This window comes from Sciurus vulgaris, assembly GCF_902686455.1.
Source record: "Sciurus vulgaris genome assembly, chromosome: 16".
NCBI classification, from domain to species: Eukaryota; Metazoa; Chordata; class Mammalia; order Rodentia; family Sciuridae; genus Sciurus; species Sciurus vulgaris.
The window spans coordinates 36,841,190-36,860,337 of NC_136477.1; the positions used below are offsets into that span (position 1 = coordinate 36,841,190).

The following is a 19,148-nucleotide window of genomic DNA, read 5'->3' on the forward strand; positions in this document are numbered from 1 at the left end:
CAAAAAGTGCAGCTTGATCGTTGGCCAGAACCAAAACTTCCTGTAATTTTCTAGATCTCGAGATGCCCTACCTAATGGGGGAATCTACACTGCACACACTCATCTCACCAAGTGCAAGGGAGTGCTTCCTTCCATATCATGAACTCTGAAAGATAGAGAAAGATGCTGTCCTGTATGAAAAGCAGGGACACGGTGCATGGACACCTCGGAGGGTCATGTGTCTCTCCCCTACACAGGGGCACCTGACCTTTGGGACAAGTGGGCTTCAAGTCAGCGTTGCTGGCCAAGCTGGTATAGCACCTTGCTCGTAGGAAGGGAGCAGTAAGGCACCATGTGTTTCAGCAGGAGGGTAGAGAGAGGCTAAGAGCACACGTGGCAGAGGGCAGAGGAGGGTGATGGGGCAGGAGCCTGAAGACTTTTTTTGTTTCCTACAATTTCCTTCCAGAGAATGGAGATGTTTCCTTATAGGGATATGAAGACTGGGTAGTAGGAGTCCACCTTCCACTTGCCATTTCTGCTTAATCTAAAAGGCCTGCCTCAATATAAGGGCTCCTGTATATGTGTGTGGGGGGTGGGTTTCCTGTCTGAAGGCTCCCCTGGAAGTCTAATCCAGCTGAATCTCATAGCTCCTGGTATTTATAGAAGTTTTTCAAGAGTGAATGAGATCAGTGCTGATAGAAGTCAGAAGAGTGGTTATCTATGTATGGATCATAGCAGGGTTAACCTCTAGGAAGGCGCACAGGGGAGCTTTGAGGGGCTAGAAATAGGCTGTGTGTTCATCTGGGTAGTACAAGTTATACAGATATGTCAGAGCTCATCAAGCCATACACTTAATTTACAGAGCTTATTTTATGCTGAAATATAAAAGGAAAAAGTCAATAAAAATCAAAAGCAAGCAATTAAGAGTAGAGTTTGAGTCTTCGCCTGCTTTTATGTCCATGTGGCCTTGGGTATTTCCTCAACCCCCCAGGTTTCAGTTTAGCTCATGTAAAATGGAGAGTCGTTTGAGACTCTTTAACACAGTGCTGAACCAACACCAAGAGTCCAGTACAATGGTATTATCAATAAGTCCAGGAGACCTCTGGGAGGACAAATATCTCAGTGCAGAATGCCACCAGTGCAGCCACAAAGGCTGCAGGGAGGCAGGAAGGACACTGCTCAGCACGTAAGGTTTAACATCTGACTGATGGTTGCCAGAATCCTGGACCCATTCATATGCTGGATGTGCATTCTAGTCTACTAACCTCTCTCAACCAGTTTTCCCATCCATAAAACTGGTGATCATTGTACATATCCAGAGTATAAAGATCAATGTGGACAATCTTCTTAAAGCATGCATTCATTTGTCATCTATCATACATGTATTTATGGAGTACCTGTTAAGGGGCTGGGCACATGGTGAGTGTTAGGATCATAATAAACCAGACAGATGCAACCCTGCCTTCTTGTATATAGTAGGTGTTCAGTAAAAGGCTGCTGTGGCATGTAGGTACACACGAATAACAGGAGGGGAGAATTAGAAGCCACCAGGTAGACATCCTTCTTCCAGAGCTGTGCCAGAAGGAGAATTAGTGTTTCTTGAAGAGTGACTTGGCCAACAGAACCCCTGCAAAGTCAGGGTACTGATGACCTGTGTGTTCATCATGATGACATGCACTGTCGTCTGCTTGCTCTCATTCCAGCCTGCTGTGCTGCCCTCACTGAGCTGGCGCTCAATGACACCAATGCCCACCAGGTGGTCCAGGTGAGAACACTGCTTCCCAGGTGTCACCCATGTCACATCATGCCACCTTCTGCTGCAGTTTGTACCCTGGAACATAAGTTTTCGGACCCTGTTCTGTGGTTTTGAATGCTTTAACATTTCTTATTTACCATGTACAATTCTATTTTGTATTTCTGTTCTTCCTCCTTTAACTCAGTTTAACTAAAAGGACCACCACATGGTTAGTTGATGTCGTTTCCTCCTATGTTAGGTATTGTCCCTTTCATTTCCCCCTATTTTATTTTTATTTTTTTGAGTTATTTTGAATAACTCAAAAAAGGACAGGATATTCTGAGTTAAGGAGAACACCTGTTTTAAGTAAGAATATATCAGGTTATTCAGTTAGAGGTGATTGAGACACACCAAACAGTATTTGTTGTCAGTAAACTGATTTCACAAAGCATAATACATTATTTAATCCATTATATACACAGTTATATGTGTGTGGGTGTCAATAAGTCAATAAGAAAAAAAAATATATATGTATGTATAAATAAATACGCTCACCTATGTGTTCAACCTGGATGTGGTTTCTATTTTGTTTTTTTTTTTGTTTTTTTTTTTTTTAGATTATATAACAGTTTATATCTAAAGTAAAAGTCTAGTGGAAAAATGATTTTATTTTTTCCTTGAGCTAAATCATGATTTGCTGGTATTTCTCAATATGTGTCCCCATATTTAGATTAAGCAGTTAAGACTGAAATACCTCTGACTGAAAAAAATTAATGGAATGCACATTTTAAAACAACCTGATAAAGAGAAATGTATTTTAATATCCAAAAATTATGTCATTAGGTTGGATTTTTTTCCATTTTACTTTACTTTCTTTGTCTCTCTCTCTCTGTTTCTCTCTCTCTCTCCCTGTCTTACCCCTTTATAATTTTCTTTTTTTTTTTTTTTTTTTTTTTTTTTATTGTAAACAAATGGGATACATGTTGTTTCTCTGTTTGTACATGGCGTAAAGGCATACCATTTGTGTAATCATAAATTTACATAGAGCAATGTTGTTTGATTCATTCTGTTATTTTTTTCCCTTCCCCCCACCCCTCCCACCCCTCTTTACCCTCTATACAGTAGTTCCTTCCTCCATACTTGCCCCCCTCCCTAACCCTAACTCTAACCCTTCCCTCCCCCCCATTATGTGTCAACCTCCACTTATTAGCGATATCATTCATCCTTTGGCTTTTTGAGATTGGCTTATCTCACTTAGCATGATATTCTCCAATTTCATCCATTTGCCTGCAAATGTCATAATTTTATCATTCTTTATGGCTGAGTAATATTCCATAGTATATATATACCACAGTTTCTTTATCCACTCATCAATTGAAGGGTATCTAGGTTGGTTCCACAGTCTGGCTATTGTGAATTGAGCAGCTATGAACATTGATGTGGCTGTATTTCTGTAGTATGCAGATTTTAAGTCCTTTGGGTATAGGCCAAGGAGTGGGATAGCTGGGTCAAATGGTGGTTCCATTCCAAGTTTTCTAAGGAATCTCCACACTGCTTTCCATAGTGGCTGCACTAATTTGCAGCCCCACCAGCAGTGTATGAGTGTACCTTTCTCCCCACATCCTCGCCAACACCTGTTGTTGCTCGTATTCTTGATAATCGCCATTCTAATTGGGGTGAGATGGAATCTTAGGGTGGTTTTGATTTGCATTTCTCTTATTACTAGAGATGTTGAACATTTTTCCATATGTTTGTTGATTGCTTGTAGATCTTCTTCTGTGAAGTGTCTATTCATTTCCTTAGCCCATTTGTTGACTGGACTGTTTGAATTCTTGGAGTAGAGTTTTTTGAGTTCTTTATAGATTCTGGAGATTAGTGCTCTATCTGAAGTATGATTGGCAAAGATATTCTCCCACTCTGTAGGCTCTTTCTTCGCATTGCTGATAGTTTCCTTTGCTGAGAGAAAGCTTTTTAGTTTGAATCTATCCCAGTGGTTGATTCTAGCTTTTATTTCTTGTGCTATGGGAGTCCTGTTAAGGAAGTCTGGTCCTAGACCAACAAGGTGAAGATTTGGACCTACTTTTTCTTCTATAATCTGCAGGGTCTCTGGTCTGATTCCGAGGTCCTTAATCCATTTTGAGTTTAGTTTCGTGCATGGTGAGAGATATGGGTTTAGTTTCATTCTGTTGCATATGGATTTCCAATTCTCCCAGCACCATTTGTTGAAGAGGCTATCTTTTCTCCATTGCATATTTTTGGCCCCTTTGTCTAGTATGAGAAAATCGTATTTATTTGGGTTTGTGTCCGTGTCCTCTATTCTGTACCATTGATCTACCTTTCTATTTTGGTACCAATACGATGCTGTTTTTGTTACTATTGCTTTGTAGTAGAGTTGAAGATCTGGTATTGCAATACCCCCTGTTTCACTCTTCCTGCTAAGGATTGCTTTAGCTATTCTGGGTTTCTTATTCTTCCAGATGAATTTCATGATTGCTTGCTCTATTTCTGTAAGGTACGTCATTGGGATTTTAATTGGAATTGCATTGAATTTGTATAGCACTTTAGGTAGTATGGCCATTTTGACAATATTAATTCTTCCTATCCAAGAACATGGAAGATCTTTCCATCTTCTAAGGTGTTCTTTAATTTCTTTCTTTAGTGTTGTATAGTTCTCATTGTAGAGGTCTTTCACCTCTTTTGTGAGATTGATTCCTAAGTATTTTATTTTTTTCGAGGCTATAGTGAATGGGGTAGTTTTCCTAATTTCTCTTTCCGAAGATTCATCACTTATGTATAAAAATGCGTTGGATTTATGGGCATTGATCTTGTAACCTGCTACTTTACTGAATTCACTTATGAGTTCTAAGAGTTTTCTCGTGGAATTTCCAGGTTCCTCTAAATATATAATCATGTCATCAGCGAACAGGGATAGTTTGAGTTCTTCTTTTCCAATTCGTATCCCTTTAATTTCTTTGGTTTGTCTAATTGCTCTGGCCAGAGTCTCAAGAACGATGTTGAATAGAAGTGGTGAAAGAGGGCATCCCTGCCTTGTTCCAGTTTTTAGGGGGAATGCTTTCAGTTTTTCACCATTTAGAATGATATTAGCCATGGGCTTAGCATAAATGGCCTTTACAATATTAAGGAATGTTCCCACTATCCCTATTTTTTCTAGTGTTTTGAGCATGAAGGGGTGCTGTATTTTATCAAATGCTTTTTCTGCATCTATTGAAATAATCATGTGATTCTTGACTTTAAGTCTATTAATCTGGTGAATTACGTTTATTGATTTCCTGATGTTGAACCAACCTTGCATCCCTGGGATGAAACCCACTTGATCATGGTGCACTATCTTTTTAATATGTTTTTGTATGCGATTTGCTAAAATTTTGTTGAGAATTTTTGCGTCGATGTTCATTAAGGATATTGGTCTGAAATTTTCTTTCCTTGATGAGTCTCTGTCTGGTTTAGGTATCAGGGTGATATTGGCTTCATAGAATGAGTTTGGGAGGGTTCCTTCCTCTTCTATTTTATGGAATACTTTGAGAAGTATTGGAATGAGCTCTTCTTTAAAGGTTTTGTAGAACTCGGCTGAGAACCCATCTGGTCCCGGACTTTTCTTTGTTGGTAGGCTTTTGATGACTTCTTCTATTTCAGTACTTGAAATTGGTCTATTTAAATTGTTTATGTCCTCCTCATTCAGTTTAGGCAATTCATATGTCTCTAGAAACCTGTTGATGTCTTCGAAATTTTCTATTTTGTTGGAGTATAGATTTTCAAAATAGCTTCTAATTATGTTTTGTATTTCCATCCTGTCTGTTGTGATATTTCCTTGTTCATTCCGAATTTTAGTGATTTGGGTTTTCTCTCGTCTTCTCTTTGTTAGTGTGGCTAAAGGTTGTGGTTTCTATTTTGAAGGTCACCTCCTTCTCCTTGAATTTTATAGAGGAAACATTGTTGGGATGGGGGAGGTCGATACCAACATATCCGACTTCAACTTCAAAATATAAAAAGTCACTAAGGAGTCAGATTAAAGTTCTCAAGAGAAGCTCAGTGAATCCAGGGAGGTTGGCGGAGCAGGGTGTTTGGAGTTGGCCTGGTTGGGGTTCAGTTCCTGCCATCTTTACTTGCTGGCTTGGCTCCTGGAAAAAATAACTTCACTCAAGTTTTGGTTTTCTCCTGTATAAAAGAGGGACATTATAGAAGAACTCAGAGACTAGCTATAAAGGCTAGTGAGGCAGGTAAGGCTCTCCACAGTTATAAATGTCCACACTTAGTACACATCATCAAATTGTGTATTTAGTGAATAATAGAAAAGTAGCAATAGGTGAATACTTTTTGTCCATTTCTCCACATGTGTTTGTATTAGACTAAATCTAGAAAGATCAACTGTGTTTTCACAGATAAGTTTGGTTTTCTTTGTAAAAATCTGTTATTCTCGTTTCTTGACTTTCTTCTCTTCCTTTAAAAATATTTTTTTCATCTATACATATTCTTTTCTTATCAAAACTATAACATGAACTATAACATGAACTATCATAGTTCATAATTAAGTATTTAAAATTCAGGGTGTAAAGATGGTTGGATCCATTTTTTCTGTCCCTTTTAAACCCCCCATTCTTTGTTTTAAAAATATGTAAATCACTTGAAATTTATACATATGATAACCCATAATCTTGACCCTCAATAGACAGTTAAACATTTAAGATTGTGTTCTTAGTCTTTTGTGTTTAAAAGTACATTTACATTGACAATTTTAGTATTGTCCTCTGATGTTTACTGAAAATTCTGAAATTATAACTAACATTTCTTTTTTAATATTGTTTCATTGTTTCCTTAAGAGAAATTGCTTCTCTCAGCTTTGTATCATTATGGCATTGACAGTGATCACTGATAACATGGCCTTTTTATATTTGCAGGAGAATGGTGTTTATATAATAGCAAAATTAATTTTACCAAATAAGCAAAAGAATGCAGCAAAATCTAATCTGTTACAGGTAAGGAACATACCTAGTGTTTTTAACAGCATCTGGGGAAACTGTAATGAAATAACCTATGATTTTTAGGGCTTTTAGAGTTAGTGCTAGCCCCTGAACTATGAGGAAAGATACGTGGTCACTAAGGCTGGCATTGACACCAGTGACATCAGAAGAGTGGGAAAGGCTTAGCAGTGGTTTCTCTGTGTGGGAGAACCAGAAGATTTATGTAAGTGTTTCTTTGCTAATGAGTAAGTTCTAGTTTTAAAAAATTCATTGCTTAAATATCAGAACACAGCAACAGAGGAAAATTATTTGTCCACTTTAAAAATGGACCTCAGCCACTAACATTTCACCTTTAAGAAGGAAAACCCGTAAAAGGGATTGTGATGGTTGAGAAGGGCTCTCCAAGCGGATGAGAAATACATCCTGGGTGGGGCTTCAATGGCATCTGCTTCTGCATGGAAGGGCATTGCAGGCAGAGGGGACAGCATAAGCAAAGCGGGGGGAAGCCCTGAGCTTGGGGGAGTGTGGGCTGCTGAGGGGCAGACTGCCCCCGGAGTCGAGGACTCAATGGTGAGAATGGGGCACATTTGTGCAGGGTCCTATGTGCTTTTCTGAAGAGTGGGCTTCTGGAGGCGGTTCCCTGAATGACCCTGGAATGACAAAAATCAGATTTAAGGTTGGCCTTTGCAAGAGTTATAGCTCATATTTTTTTCAAGTCATTTATAAAAGGAAGGTCGGGCATGGTGGCATATGCTTGTGATACCAGCACCTCAGGAGGCCGATGCAGGAGGATCACAAGTTTAAGGTCAGCCTCAGCAACTTAGTGAGGCCCTAATCAACTTAATGAGACCTTGTTCCAAGATAAAAATAAAAAAGGCTGGGGATGTAGCTCAGTGGAAAAGTACCCTGGCTCTGATCCCTATTATGATAAAGTAAATAAGTAAATAAATAAAAAAGAAAAGAAAAACAAACAATGATACATGTTTGAGGAGATACTGTTTAACCGATTTAAACATCTGCAATGTATACATGTATTGCCAAGTCACATGGTACCCCACTGAAATATACAATTTTCATGGTTATATGTGTCAGTTAAAAATAGTAAAAATGAAACCGCTCCCAACCATCTTGTCTAGAATGATGGCCCAACCCAGCAGAGACCCTGGTGACATCTGTGTGCTGGCATGGAGGGGTTTTTTGGAGAGCTGCCAGCGAGAACTCACAGATGTAGGGACTTGATTTCTTCATGCAAACGTAATGACACTGTCCTGAAAAATAGACACCATCAAATCCATTCTGCAGGTGCATGCTGTTGAGCCAGAAGAGGGGTTTTGGAAATTCCAGTTTTGGAGCTGGTTTCCAGGAGCACGCATTTCTCCACTTTCTTACGTCCCTACAACCCTCTGCCTGGACCCTTCATGTCATTTTTGCTGTCCAGCTGGCCCCTCTGTGCAGTTTCATTTGTGCCCCTGTCTATTCAGATCTCTAATTTTATGCAGCCATCCCAGGCCCGATTGGGCAGCCCCGGTCACTCCAGCGGTGGCCTGTCCCACAGGTGCACCACAGGCTGGAGGCTCCCTCTTTTTTTCCCTCAGCCCTGCAAAATGGCCGATGTTTATTTTTCTTAGTTAAACCTTCGCAGGCCTCTTTCTGAGTGTTCTAGGGAGTTGCTGCCGATTGTTCTATTTGGGGAACGCTTAAGACTCTTTACTCAAGAGACCAATTTGTCAAGTCTGAGTCCAGGGTGCCTGCAGCTATTTTTATATGTCATCATTTCTAGTGTTTATTTTCTCACAGAAACCATATAAATATTGAGGCTTTCATAGCAGGCTAGAAACAAAATAAACCCCGCGCTCCTGGAAATCTCTGGATGTTTGGTTTTCTCAGCATAGGACCTGTATTTCTTGCCTCTGCTCAGTTCGTACTTTCTAGAAAGGAATTAATGGCAGGCTCTGAGTAAAACAAGACCAGGATCCCTAGCGTAGTGCAACATCAACACTCTTTAAACCAGAGAACGGCCCCAGGTGTGGGTGGTTTGTTTTCAGTCATGAGGGCCCCTCACTTGGGCACCTCTGTCAAGTCTCTTTCTCGATAGTTCTGCCCTGAGAATGTTTTGATTCATCCTAAGGCCCTTTAAGAATTGCATTTACTTTTCTCCCCCCTCCCAGTGTTATGCTTTCAGAGCCTTGAGGTTTCTCTTCAGTATGGAAAGAAACAGACCACTCTTTAAAAGGTATGAGCTGGGAGACGTGTGAGCCATCAGCGGGTTTAAGAGACTGTTAAACAGGAGCGCTTTCACACGCCTGATTTCATGCAGCAGTAAGAGGAGAATGGACTCGTGCACCAGCGCGTGCCTTCAGATCTCCTAGCCTCCACAGATAGGCCCGAGCTGCTGTAGGGGTGTCTCCACGCTGACCACCCACCACAGGGCAGTGAAACACTGCGCACCGCCACCTCATCGCCACGCCTCCTAATCGCACGTGACTATCATGGTTTTAGGCTTTTTAAAATTAAAGATATTAACATCCTAAACAGATGGCATAAAGAACATGTACTTGCTCTTGTCCTTTCAGACATTCCCAAGTTAGTCTGATCATTTCCCCTCCATCAATAGAAGAACCAAGCATTTGTCTCAATATCCTCCTTCGTGTAGGAGATCATTGGCTGGATGTCCAGGCCCCAGGAGACTGTGCTGGTGTCACGGAAAGCCCCCGTCTTAGGAGGCAAACACCAGTGCCATGCATGTGTAGTCCAAGTACCATTTAATTGGAAGGATTAGCCAAAATCAGGGACCCAGGTTCTCACTAGAGTTTCGTTGATAAGGAAAGACATGAATTAATGTAGTTTGGAAATCATAGAGCATTTAATGTTGCTCCTCTATTTCCCTATGATATTTGAATTTAGAGGAAAAGGAAGTAAAATGAGTTATTCATTATAACTTTTCCAATAAACCCTCCCTATTAGTGAACTTAAAAACATTTGAAGAAGCCCTTGAAACCAGTGCTTTGGAAACCATGTATAATTCCCTCCATGTGCTTTGTTTACTGGTATTTTTTTTTTTTTCATAATACTTAAAAAAAATTAAACTCGTGTTTACCTCCTAGAGTTAATATGAGGGCTGAATCAAATGGCATTTATGAAAGTGCTCAGCACTCAATAAACACCCAATAAATATTACTTTCTAGTATGTGTTCAATATCTATGTTCCCCCAAATATTACAGAAACAGGTCTTTGTATTATCTGTATTTTTTTTTTTTTTTGTATAATGTGACATCTCCCCCCTTAATCCAATGTTAAGTGTATAGTACTGGATGGTTAACTATACGCATGATATTGTAGAGCAGATCTCTAAATCTATCTTCTTCTGTGTTTCCTCTTAATTTTTGAAGAATACAGCTTATAGTGTAATTTTGCTAGTTAAGTCGGAGTGTTATTCCCCTGACTTTGTTGACAACCCAAGGAAGTTATGTGTGTTTCACGTGGTTCATCTGTGAACCAGCTTATCCAAAAAGGAAGGAATGACCAACCGTTTCCCATTCTCCATTAAGCTTACCTGTGTGTTTTTCCCTATAGGCTTTTCCCCACTGACTTGTTTGAGATGTTCATTGACATAGGACATTATGTTCGTGACATCAGTGCTTACGAAGAGTTGGTATCCAAGTTGAACTTATTAGTGGTAAGTCCTGACTTTTAAATATTTTGGCAGGCTGTTATGTGGTCAGGATAGATTTCATCACAGCAATCCATTTCCTTTTTATCTTTTTTTTTTTTTTTTTGGTTAGGAGGATGAATTGAAGCAAGTAGCTGAAAATATTGAGAGCATTAATCAGAACAAAGCTCCTTCGAAATACATAGGCAACTATGCGATTTTGGATCATCTTGGAAGTGGAGCTTTTGGCTGTGTGTACAAGGTGACTTTGTCCTTGGGGAACAACATTTCTGATATTCCTGATCAAACCATACATTACACTTGCACCTCATGCCCTACTTAGTTGGAGTCCTTGTCACTGAAAGACAGTGAAAAGACACAGAAAATTAGGATGATTATTTTTGTTATAGCTGTGCTGACATCTTAGCTCTCAACTCTAGTAATTGGCCACTGACTCTTTAAAAGACTTCATTAACCTTACAAAAAATTGTCAAAATGGCTTGTCCCAGTACATGATGCATTCTCTAAATTCACACCATTGCTTCTGTATTTGTACAGTAAAATCCTACTGAATCTTGAGACTGACCCAGAGTATACCAATTTTGGGGCTGAGCTTAGTGTACATACATCTAGAGTTTTAAACACTTTATTATTTATTTAGGTGACTTCAATAACCATGTGACTCTGTTAATCTATCCCTTTCTTACCTTTTATTTCCTCCTTGCATATTTTATATTAATGCACTATAATTGTCCATAAGGGTATGATATAATGATATAACTTGACCAATATCATTCCCCAGTATTCCCTCACCCCATCCCTTTCCTTACTGGTCTCCCTTCAACTTTCATGAGGTCCCCTCCCCTTTTCTTTTCCTTTGTCATCTCCACCTTCCACATAGAGAGGAAACATATGACCCTTAATTTTCTGAGTTTGGCTTATTTTGCTAATCTTAATGTTCTCAAGTTCCATCCATTTTCCTGCAAATGACATAATTTATTCTTCTTTATGGTTGAGTACAACTCCATTGGGTATAGATACCACATTTTCTTATCCATTCATCTGTTGATGGACACCTAGGCTGGTTCCCTAGTTTGGAACTGTGCTGCTGTCAACATGGGGCTGCATGTCTCACTGTAGTACGATGACTTTAATCCTTCTGAATAAATGCCAAGGAGTGATACAGCTGAGTCATATGGTGTTTCCATGCCTGGTCCTTTGAGGAACCTACTTACTGATTTCCATTATGGTTGTACTAATTTATAGTTCCACCAACAGTGTAAAAGTGTTCCTTTTCCTCCACATCCTCTCCAGCATTTATTATTTTGTTTTATTATCATTATTTTTTCTGGCACCAGGGATTGAACTCAGGGGTGCTTAACACTGAGCCACATCCCCAGACCTTAAAAAAAAAAAAAAATCTTTAGTTGTAGATGGACACAATTCCTTTATTTTATTATTTTATTTATTTTTATGTGGGTGCTGAGGATTGAACCCAGTGCCTCACATGTGCTAGGCAAGCGCTCTACCACTGAGCAACAACCCCAGTCCTTGTTTGTATTCTTGATAGCTGCCATTCTGACTGGCGTGGGATGCCTTTCTTATCTTTTCAACTTTCCCTCCATTTTTCCCCCCTCTTATTTTAGGTTAGAAAACGCAGTGGTCAAAATCTTCTAGCAATGAAAGAGGTCAATTTACATAACCCTGCGTTTGGAAAGGATAAAAAAGATCGAGACAGCAGTGTAAAGAATATTGTTTCTGAATTAACAATAATTAAAGAGCAGGTAAGTGTTTTTCTTGTTTCTGAAGAAAAGTATCATTGAAATAGAGTTCTTGGTCTGTTCTTATCTGTGCTGTTTTAACTGGTTCTGTGGTACAGTGGACATTGATGCAGTGATGTCACCGGCCTTTCTCCTAAGGCTGCTTGACACCCAGCCGTAGAAACACTGTCTGGAGTTTACATCAGGATGCAAAACAGCTGGGCCTCTTGCACAGAGTCTGTCGCATGGGAGACAAATTCTCGCTCTGTTGTAAGCACAGCCATTCCCACTCATTCAATTGCAGAAATTCGGTGACCTAGTTGCACACATAGGAATAAGACCAAGAGTTTCCTGTCAAGTTTTTGTCAAGTTAAACCTTTTTGCTTATTCAATCTAAAGTGTGAATTTTCAGGATGGGTTATTTACTTATTGGCATGAACAGAATAATCTGATGTAATTTAATAACTCAATTAACTATCATTAGGGAAGTTTGGGAAGAAAGAATAAACCAGTCAGAAGAGAAATGCAATTTCTTTATGTGATGCAAGAGCACATGGGTTTCTTTTTCAGTCTCCTTATTTGCACATTCATTATAGACACCGCATTTGTAACTCCCACGGAGAGTTACCAGCTTCTCCGCTCTTTGTTCTCTGTTTCATTTGTGTAGTGTCTGCTCTGGAACATAAAGAATATCATAAATATGGTCTTTATTCATTTAAATCTGCATCTTACATCACATTGTAAATTACAATAAATTTTATCATTAATAACATATTCTATATATTAAATATAAATAATTATGATTTTTCTCAGATTTAGGATAATCTAACCTTTCATGGTGTGCTATTTTACTGTAGCACGAGGCTGAAACATGGCTTTTGACCTAAGCAGATATAATATCTTCATGTGGATCCAAATCTAGATAGAGTCCTTTTCAGTGAGCTAGGTCCAGTGTTTAGTTCTGGTTGTGCCACCTGGTTCCATATTGTTTAAAAGCTGCTGGCCACTTGCTAGCTGATAAGGCAGATGATTTATTTTAGCACATTTTCTAAGACAAGAAAGTGTCTGGGAGGGACCATACAAGAGGCATCTGCTTGGACTTTGATGTCTCTCAAAATTGTACCGTAGCCCTCTACCTAGAGGATCAAACCAGTGGAAAGGGTAACAGTCTTGAGCCCTTAAAGGAGGAAACAATGGCAGAAAGAAGCAGCAGAAATGAACTGAAATAGAAAAGTGTATTTGTTAAGATGAAGACTAACCTGCAGTAACATAGAGGCTCCAAAATACAGGATATTAAGAAGAGGCCTTACAATACAATGGGTTATTTCTCTTTCATGTGACAGCCCCAAAGTGAGTGGACCATGTTGGTAGTATTCTCTGCTTCATGCAGTCACCTGGGGTCTCTGCATTCTCTGGGGTATGGTCTTCTCTTGTGTGGTTGAAGCTGCCATAGGGTGCCCACATCCATGGTGGGGAAGAGGAAGAGAATGGAGCTCAGACACAGGGCACGCAGGTTTCCTTGAACGCACTGGTAAGAACTGAGTAATAGGCCCACTGGAGGCTGCAGGAGAGGCTGAGAGACACAGTTGACTGGGAAGCCATATCCAGCTCCATTGCAGTGGAGTGGGGAGGCAGTTAGCAGTATCCTCCTCAAAAGGGCATGCGGGAAGAGGTGCAGACCTTTCCCATATAATGGAAACTCTTCTGAGAGAAGACAACTTTCTGTTTACCTGGAAACAAATTTCAAATAAAAAACTGCACAACTTTTAGTATTCTCATAGAACATGGTCTTTCATTTAATTTTTCAAAAGTAGAGTTTCTATTCATATTCTTCAGCCAACTCACATCAGGGAGAAATTGCACAGGACGCTTTTTAGAAATGGTAAGGATGTATTTATTCAATACCAGTGCAATAGTGGTCAAACAATTGCAATGGAGGAGAAAGACTGAGGCCAACTCTGACTTTAACAAGGACAGTTGGGGATTATAGCCAACAGGCAGATGAGGGGGTCAGTGGATGGAAAATGACTAAAAGGAACTTCGTGTTTAAGGGTGTCCAGGGGATTGGATACTTGATTGAATATCGAGGGTGGAGGGATTCTTGATAAACTGGCTTAGCAGGGTTCTTGCTAAAACTGAGCACGTCAAGCCTAGTCAGGAAGAGAGTTCAAAGGAGCCTGACTCTAGTTTGGTTAAGGATTGAGATCTTGCAAACTATTATTATAATTTAAACTCAGTTAACTTAGATTCTTTCATCCTAGTCATTGTAGAGAACATAGAAAGAAATAGTTCAAGTAGACACAATCAATGTATATAAATATTTGGGTGGTGGATAAAGGTAAAGAGCAGTACATATTTGTATTCAACATAAATTTCTTCATTTTGGTTTTCTCTTTTATGCAGTATGTGTGTGGTGTTGGCCCAGGGAATGCAAAACAGATTCTTAAGTTTCTTTCTAGTTTTATAATTCTTTATTTTAATTAAGTTAGGTAATAAAGCAGTTCTCAATCTTGTTTGTAGAGCTGTATAGGAGATTGTTATTATCAGATTAGTTTTGAAAGCCAACAACTTTTAAGAAATCATGAATACCTCAAATGGCATCTTTAATTCATAATGCTTAGCTTTATGAATAAATACAGTAATTTCTTTGTGAAATCCAACTAAATAGCCTAAAGAAAAGTTTGTGTTTTAAAGTGGTATAATAAATGTGTATTTTTTTTCTCGTAGCTTTATCATCCCAATATTGTACGTTATTACAAAACATTTCTGGAAAGTAAGTATGAGTTTTTGTAGTATTTCTAGTTAAAGAAACTTCTTTGTTAATTACACATTTTTATATTGGGATGTCACAACCCTCTCAACCACTTCCTTTACTTTATTGCCATTAATATGACAGTGAATGACCTGGAGCATCTTTTTCTTGACTAATGGCACAGTGATGTAATGGATGACCTGATGATAGCTATAAAATACTCAGATCCCTACAGGGAAAGGTACTATGTTAACAAACCAAAATGATCGTTACTGCTATTTTTTATACCCAAAAAGCACTTAATAGGATAGGATGAAAAGAAAACGAAGGGATGATGATTATGTAAAATCAATAGCAGTTTGTGTATAAATCAGATGACATTTTCCACCCCACCCCAAATAAATTGGAGCGCAAACTTCTTTTGCATGAAGTTCAAGCAAATGCCACCAGGTGGCGATGGAGCATTGGAGATTCCACGGGCAGCCAGACTGCAGGTAAGAGGGCACAAAGCCAAACTCCCTCACTTGTTTTTCTAAACAAATAGGACTGCTGACTGAAATAATATAAGTATTGATGAAACTTAATGATCTGTGACACATATCAGATTTCAAGATAAATCTCCACTTGAAGAAAGATTTAGAGACATCCAGGGCAACAATTTTTTTAGGCTTTCTCACCACCTCTTTATCAGTACTGTTGTTATTTAAGAAAACAACAATGTGTTTTGTGTACTTTGGCTTTGCTGTGAATTTAACCATCTTTCTTCCCTTAGATGACTTAGAAGAACTCAGTGCTGAAACCCTGACTCCTCCTTAGTCATTGGTTCTGTTTTTTTTATTTGGGTTTTGTTTGTTTGTTTTGTTTTGTTTTTTGGCATCTGGTTTGAACTCAGGGGTGCTCAACCACTTACCCATATCCCCAGTCCTTTTATATATTTAATTTAGTGATAGGGTCTTGCTAAGTTGCTCAGTGCCTCATTAAGTTGCTGAAGCTGACTTTGAACTCACCATCCTCCTGCCTCAGCCTCCCGAGCCACTGCGTCTGGCGCCATTGGTTCTTGATATTGGAGTAACTGACCATAATTTAGCACATACTCTCTCAAAAAGAGATGAAGGTTGGTGTCCACTTTGTACTGAATTGACGTAACTTGTCTTATTATAAAAACAAAATAAAACTCTTTTACAACCTGGGGGCTTCCAGAATGAATGAGGGGTAACAAAGTATATAAAATAAGCAATAGATTTGGAAATTGCTATAAAGTGAGATATGAGGTAAGAAAATGAAAAATAAAATCAGAGGTAGGTTTAGTACATACAACAAATACTTTTTTGAATTTTGAAGAATTTGAAACAATAAAAAATGTATGTGTAGGAGAATGATTAAATATATTATGATTTATCTGTATTGTGCAATACTGTGGCAACCAAGAGGAAGAATGGCATGTTTCTGTGAACACTGAACTAAAAGGCTAGTTAGTGGAGAAAAGTTTAAGTTGCAGAACATGCATGTATGATTCCATTTTTGTAAATATTGTGTACTTACCTATTTAATATATATCCCAAAGTCTCAAAAGACACATCTCATGCCCCATTGCTGATAGTTTCATATTAGTTTTAAAGGAGGAAGTGAATGTTTCTTGACATTCAAAACAAAGAGACCAACACAATCAGTTAATGAGATTTCCAGTGTTTATAAAACGGGGAGCAGTCCAGCTGTCTTTGCTCTTGAGGGACACAGTAGACTTTTCTACCATGAGTGGTGTTCTCAGCTGTAAGTCCATGGTATGATTCCAATATAGATTTCTGTAAGGTGAGTCTGTGAGACCACAAAATGAGGCCATTTAAAGTGCAGCTCTCTGACTGTCTGGTTTGAGACGAGGGTAAATTTCAGACCATCAAGGAGAAGTGGATTCATATGTTCTTAGTCCTCCATTCCACATCCTGGCATACATAGAAAATGATATTTTCCAGGGTGAACTTACTCTAGGGGATTGCCGGTAGCTGGGCTCCACTTTCCCCAAGACCCCTGCACCTCCACCCAGTTCAGGGCTGAGTGGAGCCTCATGTTAGCATATCTCTAATTCTTTAGTGTTGTCCTCTGCACACCCATTGAGAAGCTCCGGTTCTAATTTGTAAGTCTTTTTTAGAACTTCTATATTGAATTCAATTTTTTTATGAACATATTTTGTATTTTTGATATAGATGATAGGTTGTATATCGTTATGGAACTTATAGAAGGAGCCCCACTTGGTGAGCATTTCAGTTCTTTGAAGGAAAAACATCATCATTTCACTGAAGAAAGACTATGGAAAATATTTATACAGGTATGTCTTTGTCTTCATTAATTTTTTCATAATCCAGTAAAGTTTCAAGCCGATTTCTTAGAGACATGCAGTAATCACCACTGGTCATGTGTATATTGGGGGAAATAAAATCTGTTTTTTATTTTTATCTCAAGTTATGCTTAGCTCTTCGGTACTTACACAAGGAGAAGAGGATTGTCCATAGAGATCTGACGCCAAATAACATTATGTTGGGGGATAAGGACAAAGTAACTGTTAGTAAGTATAAAAATCTTAAAATTTTTCTTTATTTCTTTCTTTCTTTTTTTTTTTTTTTCTTTTTTGGTGGTGCTAGGGATTGAACCCAGAGCTTTGTGCATGCAAAGCAAGCACTCTACCAACTGAGCTATCTCCCCAGCCCAAAAATCTTAAAATTTTTAACTAAAGAATTTCTGAGTGTTATTGTAGAGTAGACTATTATTCCAGAGTAGTAGTAGGAAAATTATTAAAACATGTCTACATAAAATATAATGGGATGAATTTAAAAATAAAATTAGAAATTTTAATAGTTTTCCTGCCCCTCTCTCCTCCATGGATTACCTTAGACACCCAGTTTGGAAACCAGTACACTACATGTTTATTGAGGTGACAGACATGACATCTAAAGCTGGGTTCCTTACTTTTAGAAGAAACTAATTAGCCATGAATGCCATTCAGGATATAGACATTTTCCATAATCACGTCTTCATGAATAATGATTCATTTATCATCCAGATTTTTATAAGTAGAACATCCTGTATTAGTTAAAAAATTTTAAAAAACTCAATTCAAAATAGAAACTGTGGATAACCCTTCATACAAAGTTACTTGGAAATATTTCCAAGCCAGTGCATTGTGAAATAAACAAAGAGACCAAATAATTGTGAATCCTCATCTTGGACACACATCTGCTTAATCATCTGAAATCAATTATAATTTTGTTTACTATGAGTTTTTGTTTTACTTTTTCTGTTTTTACTAATCTGATCTTTTTTTCCTTAAGAATTTTTACAATTTCTTTATATGAAAGTATTTTAATTTATAAGTTAATAAGGATTATTATAAATTGTATTTGAATCTCATAGCAAGTGTGTGTGTGTGTGTGTGTGTGTGTGTGTTTGTGTGTGTGTGTGTGTGTATCATAGAACAAATCTGTTTAATTCTCTTAAATGGCTATTCAGGCGAAATTTTTTGAGTAATAGCTAACTATTTCACTTTCTTACTCAGATTAGCTATAATCATCTCCTTTGATTACATTTAAGTATAGCATTTAATCTTTATTGCAGTAGCCTGATTTCTTTCTGAACTTAGTTTTTATATTTATATTAACTTTGTTTAGTAGTTTACAAATATTAAAATAGTTCACAAAATAAAATAGTTTCTTGCCTCACCCCTTTGCAATTTCTTGTTCTGTTTCTAAAAAAAAAAAAAGTGTGCAATCTTTTTAGTTATTATTATTTTTAGCTCTTCTCTTATTGTATTTGATTTCCTATTGTGACAGTTTAGGACCTAGTTTTCTTATTTCCTATTCTTCCCTGCTAACATATCCTGACAATGCAGTTATAGCACAATTTGGGGTTAAGTAATTTTCCATGTTTACTAGTATTGTGTAGTTATTGTTCAATGTTAATTAACTTTCTTATAGACCTTTCTGTTTTCCTTCGAGTTCATAATTGCTTTCTTTCTTGTTTGTGTTCCTAGTCTTTTATGTATGTATTGTTACTTCTTCCAGCATCTTCCAAGAGGATTACAAAGGCCCTTTCTATACTATGTCCTCATAGTTCAAGCTTGACCGTGACTTCCGTGACAGCCATTGTCCTGGAACTTGAGTTTGCTCTTTCTCTGGTTGGAGTCTCTGTTTCTTATGTTCTGTGTCTTTCTCTTTCTTTTTTAGCTCTTCTGTTTTTCTGAAATGTATCTTCTAGCCCTTCCCTAAGGAAGAAGTGTGCTTTAAGAGTCATTTTTTTGGACTT

The 19,148-nt window shown here is 38.1% G+C and overlaps 1 protein-coding gene across 6 annotated transcripts in view; it reads left to right on the plus strand.

The window, feature by feature from the left end:
• Positions 1–19,148, plus strand: part of NEK10 (NIMA related kinase 10) — a 218,795-nt gene that overhangs the window by 55,368 nt on the left and 144,279 nt on the right. For 5 of the 6 annotated variants that reach the window (XM_079114271.1, XM_079114272.1, XM_079114273.1 and 2 more), the window contains 9 exons: positions 1,683–1,744; positions 6,631–6,708; positions 8,862–8,926; positions 10,268–10,370; positions 10,477–10,605; positions 11,990–12,127; positions 14,831–14,876; positions 17,057–17,178; positions 17,313–17,415. In XM_079114271.1, coding sequence (XP_078970397.1) covers positions 1,683–1,744; positions 6,631–6,708; positions 8,862–8,926; positions 10,268–10,370; positions 10,477–10,605; positions 11,990–12,127; positions 14,831–14,876; positions 17,057–17,178; positions 17,313–17,415 — 846 coding nt within the window. The remainder of the gene's footprint in view (positions 1–1,682; positions 1,745–6,630; positions 6,709–8,861; positions 8,927–10,267; positions 10,371–10,476; positions 10,606–11,989; positions 12,128–14,830; positions 14,877–17,056; positions 17,179–17,312; positions 17,416–19,148) is intronic. The other variant, XM_079114276.1, reaches the window with a different exon arrangement.